Raw genomic sequence first — 16730 nt, 5'->3', positions numbered from 1 at the left:
CACACCATGATAGTCAAGGGCTCCAACATTCTGAGACCATAATCAAAAGGAACTAAAAGTATAAGACATCTCTCTCCCCCCTCCCCCGCCTCCCCCCCCTCTCTCCCTCTCTCTCTCCCTCTCCCTCTCCCTCTCCTTCTCCCTCTCCCTCTCCTTCTCCCTCTCTCCCTCTCCCTCTCTCCCTCTCCCTCTCCCTCTCCCTCTCCCTCTCCCTCTCCCTCTCTCTCTCTCTCTCTGTGTGCTGGTTCTGTATGTAAAGCCAGTTGCTGGTAAGCCTGAGAGTGTGACTGGGTTTGAGCTCTGCAGCTAACATAGTTGAATGAGAAATTTTACTTCTGCTAGTTCTCCTCTGATGTCCATTTTTCTTGATGTGGATGAACCATGCCCATACATATAAACACATGTTCACAAAATAAATAAATATCAATGTAATTTTAAAAACATAAAAATAACACTTGGGATAATAAACTGCATTCATTGTATTAACTAACTTTTTTTCCCAATATGGTCTAATCTTCAAATAATTTTATTACTTGTATCTTATTAGGGTATTTTATTTTGGAAATATTTGTCTTTTAGACAGGATCTCTTGAAATCTGAGCTGGATTTTAATTTCTTTATGTACACAATGATAGTTTGAACTCCTACTCCTCCTTTTGTGGCTTTCTAAGTGCTGAGGTAATAGGCACACACAAACTTACCTGGTAAAGTTCCATGTTAATATTGAGACTAGATGCTAACTCTTTCCCAGTGAAGAGACATGTATATGTTATAGTTCACCAAAAATCCCACTTTTAACGCCTATGGAATATATGTGTATGCATTATACTGCATAGTATATATGAATGGAATTAGGATGTCAAACGCCTCAAGTTGGTTGATATGAATACAGATATGAGTGAGGTATAAATATTATTTTAATCTAGATGATAAAGAGAATAAATAGCTGTCCTATTGAGTCTTGATTTGAAAGAAATGAAAACAAATTCTTCTTTTACAACTTGAAAACAAAGGACTCGGAGAAAGCTATTATTATAATACAAACTGTTATAATTAGCTTTGTTCTGAAGAAAACACCAATGTATGAAAAAATCAGAAGATATGATTATATAATATGAAGCCAGGAAAGAGGGGGCTGATTTTCATTTTCCAGTACAAATTACATTGAAAAATCTTACATACCCAAAATTTTTCTTTCTTTCCTCGTGCTCCTCTCAGTGTGCCCCAACTACAAATAATAACAATGATTAATTAGTTAAAACATTTAGTTTGTGCCTTGAGAACATTGTTTTTACTGACATTCTCTTAAATTTTTCATGTTCCAATCTGCTTTACAAGAAAAATGTAATAACTGACTTTCAGAAATTTGCTTGTATAGCTTTCTTCTTCAGTATAACATTATTTATGTGAACAATAGAGAGTGACCTTTACGCAAGTAACATAAAATTAAACCTATTTACCAAAAAAGAGAGACCCTGTCATGAGTGACTGGCTCTGAGACAAACAACTTCTTTCTTGGTACAGTCAACTGAGCCCTGTTGCAAAAGAAAAAGATTACATTTGCAGATGGGCTAGGGGAGATTGTGTGTGTGTGTGTGTATGTGTGTGTGTGTGTGTGTGTGTGTGTGTGTGCATGTAGACAAAAGCAAGAGTTCTCTCTATGTGGCACAGAGAATCCCTAATTACGGCTGGGTAAGTCTTTCAGGTACAGGAGGTTGGGGGTAGACTGCTCACTTTATTGTAAGTAACTCCTTACTTATCCTCTGTGGGAAAGTCCAATAAACTCATCAATTTCTCAGAATGAATGTTTATGGAATGGTGCCTCGATCATTGGAACATTGGGTAAAAGATTATACAATGATTACATATCACCTTAGGAAGGAATTTTAGCAGCAAATTCTAAGCCAATTGGGCACAAGGGTTTTAAAGATTACTCCCATGTTTTCATGCAGCTCGCTGAAACACTACCATAAATGAGACAATCTAAAAGCTCTCCAAGACTACTGATACAAAGTATAATGTAAACATAAATAATTGTTGTAGGTTGGGGAGTTTACATGAAATATTTTATATATACATACTATTTAATGAAGCACCAATGTTTCTAATTTCTGTATATATGTATACATGTGGAAACAAAATCCTAGATTCCCAGTAGCATCTAACAGTTCCTAAAGAAACTGAACCTCCAACATTTTGTGCATTTTTTATTTTACCTAAACACTTGAGGTGGGTAATATTCACATCTTCTACTTGGTGACATAATGTATTGCTGCCTAAAATCATTCATTAGGAAAAGTTGGACCAGGTAACTAAATATCATAGTCTTTAACATAACAATATTTCTTCTTTCTTTTACTTTCTTTCTTCCTTCCTTGCTTCCTTCCTTCCTTCTTTTCTTTTTAAAATGTTATTCTCATACAAAACATCCCCTTCTGCAGTTTCCTCTACCTTCGCTTCTCCCCTGACCTCCCCTCTCTTCCAGATTCACACTTCTTCTAGTTTCCTTCAGAAAAGTGCAGGCCTCCCAGGAATATGAACCAAACACAGTATAACAAGATACAATAAAACTAGGCACAAGACTTCATATCAAGGCTGGGTAAGGCAAAACCATAGGAGGAAAGGGGTCTGAAGAGCAGGCTAAAAAAACAAAGTCAATGCTCCCCATCCTACAAAAACATCAAGCTAACAACCATGGCATATACACAGAGGAGCTAGTGCAGATCCATGCATCTTTCTTGTTTGCTTGAGACAAGGTTTTGCTAGGTAACATGGGCCAGAAACTCACTATGAAGACCAAGTTATATGGGCTAAATCTTGCCTATGCTTCCTAAGCTCTGGATTTATAAAGCTTACACAACTATACTCATCTTACATTGCTTTTTTATTATAAACACATAATCTCCAGCTATGGAATATCCCATACAATACTGGATTGTATGTTAGAAAGCATACTGACTTCAATTTTCATATACTTTTATGGATTAGAAGAATAAATTTATTATGCTCTAACATTGTACTAACAGGCACAATCTCATCCTCAGAGTTTCTTTATACTAAAGCAAGATCATTTTTAAATATATTTTGTTAATTTATTCATATTACATCTCAATTGTTAGCCCATCCCATGTATCTTCCCATTCCTCCCTCCTTACCATTTTTCTCTTAATCTCCTCCCCTATGACTGTGACTGAGGGGGTCCCCTCCCCATGTATGTGCTCATAGGGTATCAAATCATCAAGATAAAATTTTATAGAACAAAATTTTCAGGAAGAGACACAAACTTATTGTTTAAATATTTTATAATCTGTTCATTTGAGCAAATGGTACTTAATGGTTAAAAGAATAATTATAACATAACACAAAGTTATTACCCAAAGATGACAGGCTTTTATTGTTAATAATTTCTTCTCAATTGGAACATTTCCTCCAGCTTGGTAGGAAAACACTAATAACCACAAGTCTCAGAAGGTTCCTGAAACTAAAAAGATTCACAGGACCCCTCCCCAAGATATGAAAACAGTGAAAGACCACTGGAGGAGAAAAGACTGACCATCTGAGCTGCCTCGAAGATGCTCTCAGACCTATGGAGTTGCCTACAAGTCACGCCGTGAACGTCAGTGATGCAGCTGCCTCTGAGCGGCCTATGCTTCTGTACTCACCCACATACCTATTAGCAACCTCTATAAATTCATTTGTTCATTATTGGACTTTAGTGAACTCATTATATTGTTCTATGTTTGTTTTCCTATCTCATATAAATAGATGTTTGATCTGATCTCTCCTGGAAAAGTTTCACACACAAGGATCTGGTGGGTTTTTTGAGTAGTCTTTATTTGAATTCTTTGTCATGAGCAATTGAAACAAAAATGTAATAAGGTGGGTTAAGAAAATCTGAAGAACAACTCTGCTTTCTTTTGATCCTGTTGGGCATGGATGGTAATTTTAGTAATGATCTCCTTTTTTTTCCTTCCTGAAAAAAGGAATATGTTGTTCTAAGTTTCTGGACAGCTTAATGTGTAAGATAATAAGAGAAAAGAATACAATTTCCAAAATCACTGTATAGTTTTATAGCTACTTTTAACTCTCTGCCACTTTTTAAATACCATTGATTGTTAAGAATTGTCATTCATAAGTGTCTCAAAATATTAGAGGATTATTGCCTATTTCAAGTACTAAATTGCATCTGGGGTGTGTGTGTGTGTGTGTGTGTTTGAATGTATGTTGTGTATGTCACAGTGGTGTGTCAAAGTCAGAGGACAATCTCAGATGTTGACACTTAGCTTCTACATTGTTTGGAACAAGATTTATTTTCTTTTTTCCTGCTATCAACTACGGAATAGCTGCCTGTGACCACCCAGGAATTGCCTTTTTCTACATGTCATATTTCTTTAAGAATGCTGTAATTACATACTCCTTTTCTAAGATGTCTGATTTTTGTAGGTTTGGGGAATTTAAACCCGAATCTTCATGCTTGTGTAGGTAAGTGTTGTACCTACTGAGTAATCTCATCAGCCCTACATATGACAGCATCCTTTTCGTTTTATGTCTGTTGCTAATAGACATCCTAACAACTTCAGGATGCCCTCAGTATGCTAGCAGGCTTTTTCTCATATGTATTGGTTGACACATTAGCTATTTATTTAAAGTGCAAAATATGATATTAAATAGGAATAATGATTCATCTCTGAGATTATATAAGCATAATATAGCCCTGCTGTCTGAGATATTAAGAGATATTGAGATAAGTTTATCTGAAGAAGGTGTAACTATTTTCCTAAAAATTATAAATATTATATAGAATAATTTCACAACATTCAAACAGTTTACAGACCCAAAGTGACCAATGCTACTTTGTTACTTGGGGTTCTGAATTCCCTGTGCTCAGATGAATTATGGAAGGACAAAACACTTAATAGGAAAAAAAACATGTGAGACTTACAAGAAAATATGTCAAGAAACAAGCCCTGTATTTTTAATAAGCCTACTTAGTATAACCCTCAGGACTCTCAAATATGTCATGATACTTTTAGGGTAAGTGAAAATATATGATGGTAAATGGGACTGAAAGTCAGCAATGTGACAGTCACACATACAAAACATTTCCTCACAATGTATAAGAGGTATTAAATCATTTCAAATTCTTCATTATTCCAATATTTCTAAATAAAATAAGTAAAATAAAGTGCTTTAGTTTACTGACAATTAAGACATATAGTTTTTGTCTTTATACTTGCTCACTTGTCAGCATCTTTTTCACTATGCTTCTGTAGACTTTGTTGTGGTCATACCAAGTATATTTCAAGAATATGAAATACAGTAATAATTCTAAAGACTTTGGAATTATCCCAATATCTTATCAAGAATCATTTTAATTATAACTTTAGTTTGCTTATTTAAAATATCATTCATAGCTGGGCCTGGTGATATAAGCCTGGAATTGCAGCTACTTTTTAAGCCAAGACAGTGAAATAAGTTTAGGTCAATTCTGGACTACTGAGTGAGATTCTGTTTAAAGCTAAAAAGTAAGAAGAGCCCTGAGGGTGCGCTTCACTAGAACAGTAGTTCTCTACTATGTCTCAGGCACATGCTTCTGTTTTGACTAACACTAAATAATGAGTAAATAAATAATAAAGAAACTAGTAAATCACCATCATTTCAAACCCCGAGAGGATGCTGAGGTTTTGATAAGCATTCACAAAATGGACAGCCAAAGAGATGACTCATAACTGCCTAAGAGTGAGAGAAGGAAAACAAAAGATAACAGCTGAGTCAGTTATTTTTAGGGAGGAGGCTTGTGAAATATTCACCTCCATGCACAATTCAAATGGAAATAAAATACAACACAGAGAAAAAATACCACTTTAGATATTGTGTGTGGGTTGTTTTCCAAATATCCTCAAGTTCTAAGGACTAAGAATCACCACTTTGGACCAAATGATCTCCCATCTGGTATTACAGTAAATTCATGAGACTAAAAACCGATTTCAAAAAAAAGGTAACTAGTACCACCTGCGTTATTCATGATCGAAAACTCCTTTCTTGATTGATGAAGAACATTCCCCCAAATACATGTATGCTGTTGAAATTTTTGAGAAATACACATATATTTTAACACATGTTTTCTAGTAAGACACTGAATGTCTTTGGAAACATTAATACTTTTATAGTATGGATATCATCTGTAGATATAACTATTGATTCTCCTTTCTCAATAAAATCAATCCCTTTACTTTTATATTTATTTTTTATGTATGTATTTCTATTATTCTGCATATAAACAATAAACTAACTATAACAAGAAGAACCACGACACAATCAGGAATTATATAAATGTTACATTCTTAGTGTTTTGGCTGTTTGTATTTGACAGCCTGGAAGAAAATGTCTTTCCTCATAGGGTATCAAGTCTCTTCTTGGTAACCTGCTATCTTTCCTCTGAGTGCCACCAGGTCTCCCCATTCAGGGGACATGGTCAAATATGAGGCACCAGAGTACGTGTGAAAGTCAGACCCCACTCTCCACTCAACTGTGGAGAATGTCCTGTCCATTGGCTAGATCTGGGTAGGGGTTTGAAGTTTACGGCCATAGGGGAGGGGAGTAAGGGGAAAATGGGAGGGAGGGAGGAATAGGAGGATACAAGGGAGGGGATAACCATTGAGATGTAATATGAATAAATTAATAAAATTTAAAAAAATAAAATGTTTATAGCAATGAAAAAAAAAAAAGAAACGTCTTTCCTATCTTGGTGCATCTAAAATTCTGAATGTAAATCAATCTCCATCACATCTTGTCATTATCAACTTAACTAAATCCTTTTATTTCTAAAGACAGTTTATAAACATTTGTTGAACATTGTTGAAACAGACCAGAATCTTTACTATCTAAAACAAATCAAACACTTAGATGGACAAACTGGAGAGTCCTACCAGAGAATTTTTTTTCATCTTAAAATAATCTACTTATTTTTAACTTTATACTACACTTTAGAATTTTACCTACATCTTTAAAATAAACTTTTAATTATTTGAGACTCATTAGTAATGTTTTCTCTCTCTTTGGGAACATGCAGGTCTTGGAGAACTCTGAGCATCTCTCACTGCACGCCACGCCCACTGAAGTCCTTGCTCAGGCTTCCTATCAGACATTCACCTCTCAAGTTTGACACACAATTACCCATCTTTATGGGTGCAATGTGTTTTCCTGATACGCTTATGCTGCATGATGATTGCATCAAGGTAATTATCGCTCCACCACTTCTAACATATGTCACTTCTCTGTGGTGAGGTGAAGACTCTTTAAATCAGTGATTTTCAACCTTCTCAGAGCTCTGGCCCTTTAATACAGTTCCTCGTGGTGACTCCCGACAACATTGTCATTGCTACTTCATAACTGAGATTTTGATTCTCTTATGAACTTTAATGTAAATATCTGTGTTCTTCAGTGGTCTTGGGAAGCCCCTGAAGAAGTGTCACTTGACCTTCAGAAGGGGACACAATCCACTGGTTGAGAACCACTACCCTGAAATTTCTACTTTAGGTATTTGAAATAAAGAGTAGCTACTGTGTTGTGAAACCTAATGGCAGACATACATGTATTTAATACCATTTCCCCTCTATTGCCCTGTCTATTTTCCTCCACTGAAGTTTCTCTGCCTAACTAGCTATATGTTCTCACTTTGAAGAACATCTAGAAACACAACTCTTTTGTGTAGTGTAAATAGTTTTATAAAGACTTCTATTAAAAAAAAAGACTTTTCTTCAGAATATGACATTCAAAAATCATACAAGAATTCAATAGTACTTTGTATTTCTGAGACTATGACCATCTTTACTAATGTTCCTCTAAACACAGACATGTCTTAGAGATAACGTGCTGGGTTTAGATTAGAATTTTAGATAATGAAATCAAACTTCTCAACATTCTATTTTATGTTTTTGTAAAATTCTTGAGATAAAATAAGTAATTTGAATGAGATTTAAAATTTTTTTCTCTTATTTTGGTGGAATTTGAGGCACGTATATTACGGTGCAAGAGTAAACATGGTAAACCATAGAACTGAACACATAACTTTATTAAAGTGAGATGAGTTCCCACAATGTTTCTTAAGAAAGCAGAGAATCAGCTGTCCCTTCCCTAGCCACCCTGTCCTGAGTTCCATCCCTCTCCACACATTAAGGTCCCCTCCCCATTACACTGCTGCCCCTTCATATTGCCTGTGTGCTACTACTTCCCTCTCTTAGGATTGCTGTTTTTCCCCCTCCTCTCCAATATTCTCTGCCTTCTCTAGAAGTTCTCCAAGTTAAACACACAAATCGAAAGATGCAACGAGTGAAAACACATGACACGAAGCCATGATACCTCAACTCAGTGTATATTTCCAGTGGATGGCCCCATACCCAGGGGTGTATGGAGAACACGAATTGAAGATGATGGCTTATTAAATTTTAAAAAATGACATAGAGTTAATTGGGGGTATTGATCTGTATGTGGGAGTAGTTGATGTGAAATGTGAACAAATTATATTTTATTACATTCTCAAATAATTAATGAGAATATTTTTTAAATAAAAAGAAAAGAGTGCCACCTGTGTGCTTCACTCATTATGTTCTATTTCCATCTAATAAACTATTTTATTTTGTCCCAAGTAGCTGACATTCAAGTAAGTGTGATATGAGTATAAGTAACTATAATTCTACTTTGTAACCTTTTTATAGTAATATGATTTATAAATTTCTACAAGTTGAAGACTAAAAGCAATTGTCTGCCTATAGAAATGACAACTTTCTCCATAGAAATGAGCATAAAGTCTTCAGAATGAGATCAGAGTATAGAAATTGATGTACAGTAAGCACACATGAAACCAAATGAGAGCCAAGAAACTTCTTCTCTGCTTACTCTAAAAACCTTACTCAAACCCCAACTTAGCCTGTTGTAAGAGAACTACTTGAACCCCGCCCGAGCCTGGTCTAGAGACAGTTCTATAAGCCTACTGCAGTTCAGTCTAGGGCAGCACTTGGCTCCATATAAAGTGGAAATGTCAGGAAACGATGTTAGAGGCTGTCCCGTGTGTTCAAGCCTATCAACACTGGCACGTACAGTGTGTGTTCAAGCCTATCAACACTGGCACGTACAGTGTGGGTAATGAGAAGCCTTCCTACATGGACATGGTATGACCTAGACAGTCCTTCAAAATGTCAGCTCTGACGCTACTGAGGGAGATGGACGCCAGGGAACAGAGCCTAGTTGAAAACATAAATCTCCTAGAACAAGCAGAAAATAACAAAATTCTGATAAAAACTAATATTGTATTCTTTTAGCAGCAGTCTCTGTAGCACTAAAAGGTTGCTATCACATTGGTAGCTATAGATATTTGTTGTGCATGTAAAGTACACAGGCAATGAACAGGAAGTACACAGATATGAGATGGATAAAGTGATGGAATTCGTTGATACATTTATATGAGCTGAAAGGGAGAGAAATGGACAAGATCTACTTTGGGATTTCAAGGCTAAATTGACAGGCACATACTACATATCTCAACTGTGAAGCACCTTCCATTACACAACCACATCTTCCTGGTAACTTGGATATTTTGTCATTGTCTAATACCACAATTAGAACTAAAACATTTTTGGTTGGGATCTCGGTATTGGTAATTGATAGTACCTGTCCATATTAATCTTTAATACATGGCAATCCAGACAGTAAATACACTTATTATTAGAAATTCTGAAAGAGCAGTTCTATACTGTGAGGAATTTTGCATGCACTACTGACCTGAGCATGGTCTCCAGTGGCAGTACTGACCACAGACTGCAGCATGGTGCTCTGCTGCTGCCTGGACCATGGAAACCATCACAGCCCTCCGTGGTGGCACAGGCCACTCACATCAACATGGCTCTCAGTGGCAGCACAGCTCACAGGTATGAACATGGGTGCAGGTTGCAGTACAGACCATGGTCATTTGCACAGCCTTTGGTGGTAACACAGGCGATGGACATCAATACAGTCTCAAGATGCAATAGGACCACTGACCCAGACATGACCCCCACCACCCATGGAGCACAGATAAGAGCATCATCATGGCCGCAAGTGACAGTACAGGCCACTCAGATCAATGTGGTCCCCAGTAGCAGCATGCTCCATGGACATCAACATGTCTTCAATAGGCAGCACAGACATCCCCATGGCCACCAGTGACAACATGGGCCTCAGACCTAGACATGACCCTTGGCAGCATCATGGACCATGAGCATCAACATGTCCTCCAGTGGGGTGTGACTGCATGGTTCCTTACTCCAACTTGTTTCATTTGGTCTGCTTTGTAACAGAACCATCAGACAAAAACATCAGAATGCCTCTCAGTGTTTGCTACTTCCAGGACCCTGGCACGTCCCCAAAAGGCTGACAATGACAATTACAATTTGTGTTTTCTAGGCAGACTCGTTCTCGCTAGTGATTTCAGATCCAGACAGATGGAGGTGATGCTCACAAATGGTGGGTACGTAAAGATCTTTTCTATGAAGCACAGCCCATTTCAGCAAGAAATATTGGTGTTCCTATGAGAACTTAATCATTTGTATTAGAAAATGAAAGCTAGGATCCAAGTCTGAAGAAGCCCTCGGCTGGCTCTGCGTAAAGAACAATGGCATGACTATTCTTGTTATGGGATTTTGCTTTTGGACTTGAGACTTCAGTTAGAGCCTCTGTTCCTAGAACATAAAGATTTGAAAGCCGACGGCAGTGAGAATGATACAAAGTCACGCAGGCTTTTGTTTCCTCACCAATATTCTATTAGAAATGCTTATGAGGCATTACAAGTGTTCACACCTACTGAAGGTGGCTGTGTAGAGTATATGAGGGAGCTCGCAGAAAGTGTTGCTTGACACTGTGTCAAAGGTCAATGAAAATGGGTTGTGGAAGGGAAGGGTGAAATGCAGCTACTCTCCCTGCTTCTTGCTCCAACAGCTGCTCCAGGGAGACAGAAAGCAAGGCAGTGTTCACTAAATCCAATATCAGTTCGTTCATTGGTAGATTCAGCCAAGAGAATCCAATTTTTGTCATGGATTTGAGAAACAGTTGACGATTTCTGAAAGTTATTTTTTTTAATACACTGTTGCACATATCTTTCTTATCCTACTATACCAAGAAGAAAAGGGAATATAAGTATGCTATCAAATTTAAATGAGACTGCAGCAATAAACATAAGGAGACAGAAAAAGGTCACACCTGGTTAATGAAGTATTGTGTATCTGAGAGGGCTGCCTCCTTTCAGTCTGACATATGGAAAGCCTATATGGTAAATGCACACAGTCATGAGAAATATGTAGGGGAAAGAGAGGCAATGTCCAAAGTTATCTATCACAGTTAATGGCAATTAAACAGTGATGGGATACAACAAGACAGTTTGTGTAAAAGTGTTAGTCCTTTAATGTTAGGAATAGAAATTAATCTTTATATTTTCTTAGAACAAAAACCATTAGAAGAAGACTGTAAGACTATGGTGCATACAAAGTGTTGGCCAGCTGTGGTTCACAGACTCCAACTTGCTGAAGTCTGTTTTTATAAATATAATTTAATGGAATATCTACCTTTGTTGGTTTAAATGTTGTCTGCATCTGCCAATGTGAGAGTTGAATACTCAAGGCCAAAAGCCCACAAAACATATCTGATTATAATCTAATATCTTTATGTGCTGGCTAGTGTTATATCAACTTGACAGGAACTAAAATCATGTAAAAGGACAGAACCCCAACTGAGAAAAGATCAGACTGTGGGCAAGCCTGTGGCACATTTTCTTGATTGATGATTCATGTTCAGAGGCCCCTCCAGTAAGATGCCACCCCTGGGCTGGTGGTTCTCATTGCTGTAAGAAAGCAGGCCTAGAAAGCCATAAAAGAAATCAGTAATCATCAGTCATCCATGGCCTCTGCACCATCTCCAAGTTCCTGTCTTGAATTCCAGCCCTGACTCTCCCTGATGGACTACCAAAACTGTAAAAGGAAACAAACCCTTCCTTCCCAAATTGACTTGGTCACAGTGTGTTATCAGAGCAATGGTTAGCCAAAGTAAGGCATTTTCTTTCAAAGGTAATAAAAATGAGGCCGGAAGACATAAACTAAGATTTCAAAATACACATCTAACTGCCCAGGTTGTTATGAATATCTGAGAAGAAATTAATAACACAGGCAATAAAAGCTAGAACCTTCAGGGAGAAAGGGTGGGATCATTACTTGCTGAGCTAACTTATGAAAACATATTGAGTCTTGAATAATTTATAGAAGATCCTAAGGAGAAATGAGGGTGTAAATCAGAGACAAACACGAGATAATGTAAAGAGCTGTCCTTCATACATTCCTACAAAATTATGAAAGTGTGTGGGAAAGACGAATGTAGGCAAACATAGGATTAAAAAGTTCATGGTCAGAGTTGGCTTTTATTAGAACACTTTTATTATGACCATGTATTTTCTCTGCCCCACATCCTATAGTCCTGTTTCTTACATCCTAAAATGTAATGAAAATAGTTGATACAAAGAAAAACTAGGTAATTGTAATATTTAATGTGTATATTTTCCATATCAGAATAAATCAAAAGTTGTCACCTAATGACATAAGTAGTATCTGTTTATTATCTATAAATTATGGTGGGTTTTAAGCATCCTTTTCCTTTTTGTTGTATCATATACATGAGCATAACTTCTCCTTGTTCTTGTTGAGGTACTCTGTAATAAAATAAAATTTTCTGTGCAGAGAACAAATTGTAAGTTGCCATAGCAACACATTCCCTTAACAAAACCTTCTGGCTTGTTCATTCATAGGTCTGTCTTAAATGTATTCCTTATGTATAAATAGTATTTCTGGACCATAGGATAAAACACTAGTTTAACATTCTGATAGGTAACCTGGCATTGTGTGCTTTAAAGGAACATAGATTGCTTGTAGTAGTACAGTTTTCTGAAAATACTGAACGTTTGATCCACCTAATATTCAAATTAATAATGTACTTTGAGATAAATTTAAGACTTTGTATTTACGCTGCTGTCCTACTGTATATTCAGCCTGTTTAAGTTTAAATTGCCTTCAGGAGAGCAATGTAACTAACTTTACAATGGCTTGAATTTCCCTCAAAACCAGTATTTATTAGTGTATGATTTTACTCTTGAGTTGTGTACTCTTCATGCCACAGACACAGAATAATGTCTGTGTATATTGTAAACATTTGCTGGAAGCAGCCAACAGGTTGAAAACAATCAACAGTAAACAAAATTAATATCACATAAAAGTTGGACACAACATGTAGATATATGCTAATAACATCTGTTTGAGTTATCTGACTTCTACTCTGGGTCTCTTCTTTCCTTGTAAAACCCTGTTAAACTTTTTTTTTGTAAAGAACCTATCGATTCTTTCCTATGCCATATTTTCCATGTTGTTCAATAAATAAATAAATAGCAATGCCCTTTGACCATATGAAAAGATGGAAATATCAAGCCTTTCTTGACACTAACTCAGAGAAAACTGCTTTCTTCTGGTTGAAAGAATGGAATTCACTGACCTCCTCCAAATATTAGAGCATCACATAGTACTGTCTCCTCTTGGGGGTTAATCCAGCTGGCCTGTCAATCATCTGGCTAGGAGGTGACTCCTCAGGAAATGTAATTCACTTGAAGACATGTTAAGAAGGAGGGGAGCATGATTACCTTTTTAATGAGATAATGTACACATTTATACCATACATTTCTCCTCGGCACAGTCACACACAGAGCTTCCAACAAGCAACGTGGTGAAATCTGTCCATTTTCTTGAGTTCTAATTCAGAGAATCATAACATTTCCTTGTTTGTGTCTATCTTTCCCTGTGGCTACTGGCACAAAGCCTAAGCATACTCTCCCAGACACTTGGGGCTTTCTCATCTTTGTCAGGAGCCCCTCCTCCTTGCACGGGGCAGTTACCTGTTTACCATGTAGCTGCTTATGGACACCATTAACTCCGTGGCCTGTTTTCTTGGACTCTAACTCAAAGAGGCATGGTTTTCTCTTTCTTTTTTATCCATCTCCCTCCTCCTGGCAGGTTCTAAGGTTACTGTTTGATTGTCCTGCTGTTTCTCTCTCACATTCTATGAAAAGAATCAACAAGCTTTCTTCCATATCAGTTTTGAAACTCTTTTAGTAATGAGACTAAGAACTGTTCTGACTGGAGGATATGAATTTCAATGCAGTCTCTTTTTGACTCTCTAAAGTTCCAGTCTTAGGGTAGATACAGTTGGGGGAGTGACCAGGTTAATTTCTGTGACTCTCTTACCTATGGCTTATGCTGGTGCTGAGCCTATGTTGGAAGTTTCTGTTGTTCACCATACTAGTAACATCTTTTCTTGCATACTAGATACCCCTGCTAGCCTGCTACCCTGCTATCTGTAGGCTGTACAGTGCTCCCACCCTGCCTATGTGTCCTGGTCTAGACACACTCAGAAGACTTATGTTCTAGTCAAGTGTGAATTTCCAGAGATTTGAGCTGGGCAAGGGGACCTCAGAGGTTGAAATAAGGTGATGTCTAACTTTTGCCAACCTGGTATGAATCAGTTGTACTTTGAGAGAGAGACCTTCAGGGTCAGCACTTGTGTTGGTTAACACGTTCAAGAACCCTCAGAGTGGGCATCAAAATGCCTCTCATTGAGGGATGAGGACAGATTTGTCCTCTTGGATTAATTTAGCCAAGAGCAAGCCCAGATTTTAGAAGTTGAAGAAAGTGTATAATGATGAGCATACAAGACTACATGTATCCTGTCTTAATTAATCTTCACAGCTAGGCACGGAGAAAATGTGTTATCTCAGTGGAATATTTGAGAAAACTGTGATGCCACCACATGGTTAAATAACCAGAGATTGCCTAATGAGGACAGGGCTGCCATTTCAGTCCAAGACTCACTAAAGAACTTTTGTATTTTATAATGCACAGTGTTCCACCACAATCACTATTAATCCTGTGCTTTACATGATACTAAAAACCATACATACACACCCATATTCTCAAACACACATACACACTTGCACACAGATTCATACACTTATACACTTGCACACACATGTACACACACTCAAACACTTATATACCTATGTGCACACATATTATTACACTCCTCCCACACACATGCACACACACATTTAATCAACCACATTATTCTTTGTGAACACCAACATAGTTTTCTCAGAATCCTTTCATAACAACACTCCCATTGTGTGTTTATCTAAGTGAGAAATAAAGCCTTAATTTTCAATGTTGTTGCTTTCTGTATTGTTTGTAAAAAAAAAAAAGCAGCTCATAGTAACAGCAGTTATAGTGGGGGATGGATCTGAGCAGCCACTGAGATGACAAATGAATGAGAGACAGTGTCAGGCAAGAGAAGAAGTGTGTCGTGGGCATGGCAGTTTGATTCCGTACTGACCAAGGAGGCAAAAGGAGTCTATCAGCACTGAAAACAGAAGCAAGGAAAACCCATTCATCACTTTCATCATCTCCAGGGACTTTCCCATGGACTCGAAGTCCAACTCAGGGAATGTCTGCAGCCCTGGGGACCTGCCAGTGGCTTCCCAGAGTGACTGGTCTATAGCAAACCAGTGAGACAATTAACTTCCTTTTATTTATTGAGGTAATGCACGTTATTGATCTCAGTATCCTCTGTGCCTTACTGAAGGCTTTTTACACAACTGTTGCTCAATAAAATTTATTGAAAGCTGAGGAAAAAAATGAGGAGGCTCTAACTGAACTAAACGGCATTATTGCACTTCTGTGCAAGGTCCAAATATTTTGAAAAGACATTTAAAATGTATTTACCAAAGAAATGCTCAACCTCCTTAATCATCAGGGAAATGCAAATCAAAACAACTCTGAGATTCCATCTTACACCCATCAGAATGGATAAGATCAAAAATTCAAGCGACACCACATGCTGGCGAGGATGTGGGGAGAGAGGAACACTCCTTCATTGCTGGTGGGAATGCAAACTAGTACAACCACTTTGGAAATCTATCTGGTGCTATCTCAGAAAAATGGGAATAGGGCTTCCGCAAGACCCAGCTATTCCACTCCTTGGAATATACCCAGAAGATGCTCCAGCACACAACAAGAAAATTTGCTCAACCATGTTCATAGCAGCCTTATTCATAATAGCCAGAACATGAAAACCGCCTAAGTGCCCCTCAGTAGAGGAATGGATAAAGAAACTGTGGTACATATACACTATGGAATACTATTCAGCTATTAAAAACAAGGAATTCCTGAAATTTGTGGATAAATGGATTGAGCTAGAAATGATCATAATGAGTGAGTTAACCGAGAAGCAAAAAGATTCAAATGGTATATACTCACTTATATCTGCATATTAGCCCAAGGGGCATGTCCCACGAAAGCTTTCACTTACCAGGAAACCGAGACAGAGGGGAGGACATTCTAGTGGGACTCTAGATTAGAGAAGCATGGGAGAATGGCAAAGTAGAAGGATCCAGAGTGTCCTAGAAGCCTACAAGTAGAACATTATGATAGGCAGATTTGGGCCCAGGGGTCCCTCTCAAACTAAGGCACCAGCCAAGGACAATACAGGCGGTAAACCTTAAACCCCTACCCAGATCTAGACAATGGACAGAACACTCTCCACAGCAGAGTGAAAAGTGGGATATTACTTTCTCACATACTCTGGTGCCTCAACTTTGACCATGTCCCCTGGAGGGG

General features: G+C 37.7%; 1 protein-coding gene across 3 annotated transcripts in view; it reads right to left on the bottom strand.

Annotated features, from left to right (window-relative positions):
• The window catches only part of TINAG (tubulointerstitial nephritis antigen), a 98932-nt gene that overhangs the window by 13790 nt on the left and 68412 nt on the right, over positions 1-16730 (bottom strand). For 2 of the 3 annotated variants that reach the window (XM_084752268.1, XM_084752270.1), the window contains exon 10: positions 1183-1228. The exons of the other annotated variant lie outside the window; for it this stretch is intronic. In XM_084752268.1, coding sequence (XP_084608394.1) covers positions 1183-1228 — 46 coding nt within the window. The remainder of the gene's footprint in view (positions 1-1182; positions 1229-16730) is intronic. 3 annotated transcript variants of the gene reach the window in all.

This window comes from Acomys minous (genome assembly GCF_964271855.1).
Source record: "Acomys minous genome assembly, chromosome: 13".
Lineage (NCBI taxonomy): Eukaryota > Metazoa > Chordata > Mammalia > Rodentia > Muridae > Acomys > Acomys minous.
The sequence above is the reverse complement of the archived record's forward strand: the minus strand, read 5'-3'. Positions and strand labels throughout refer to the sequence as shown.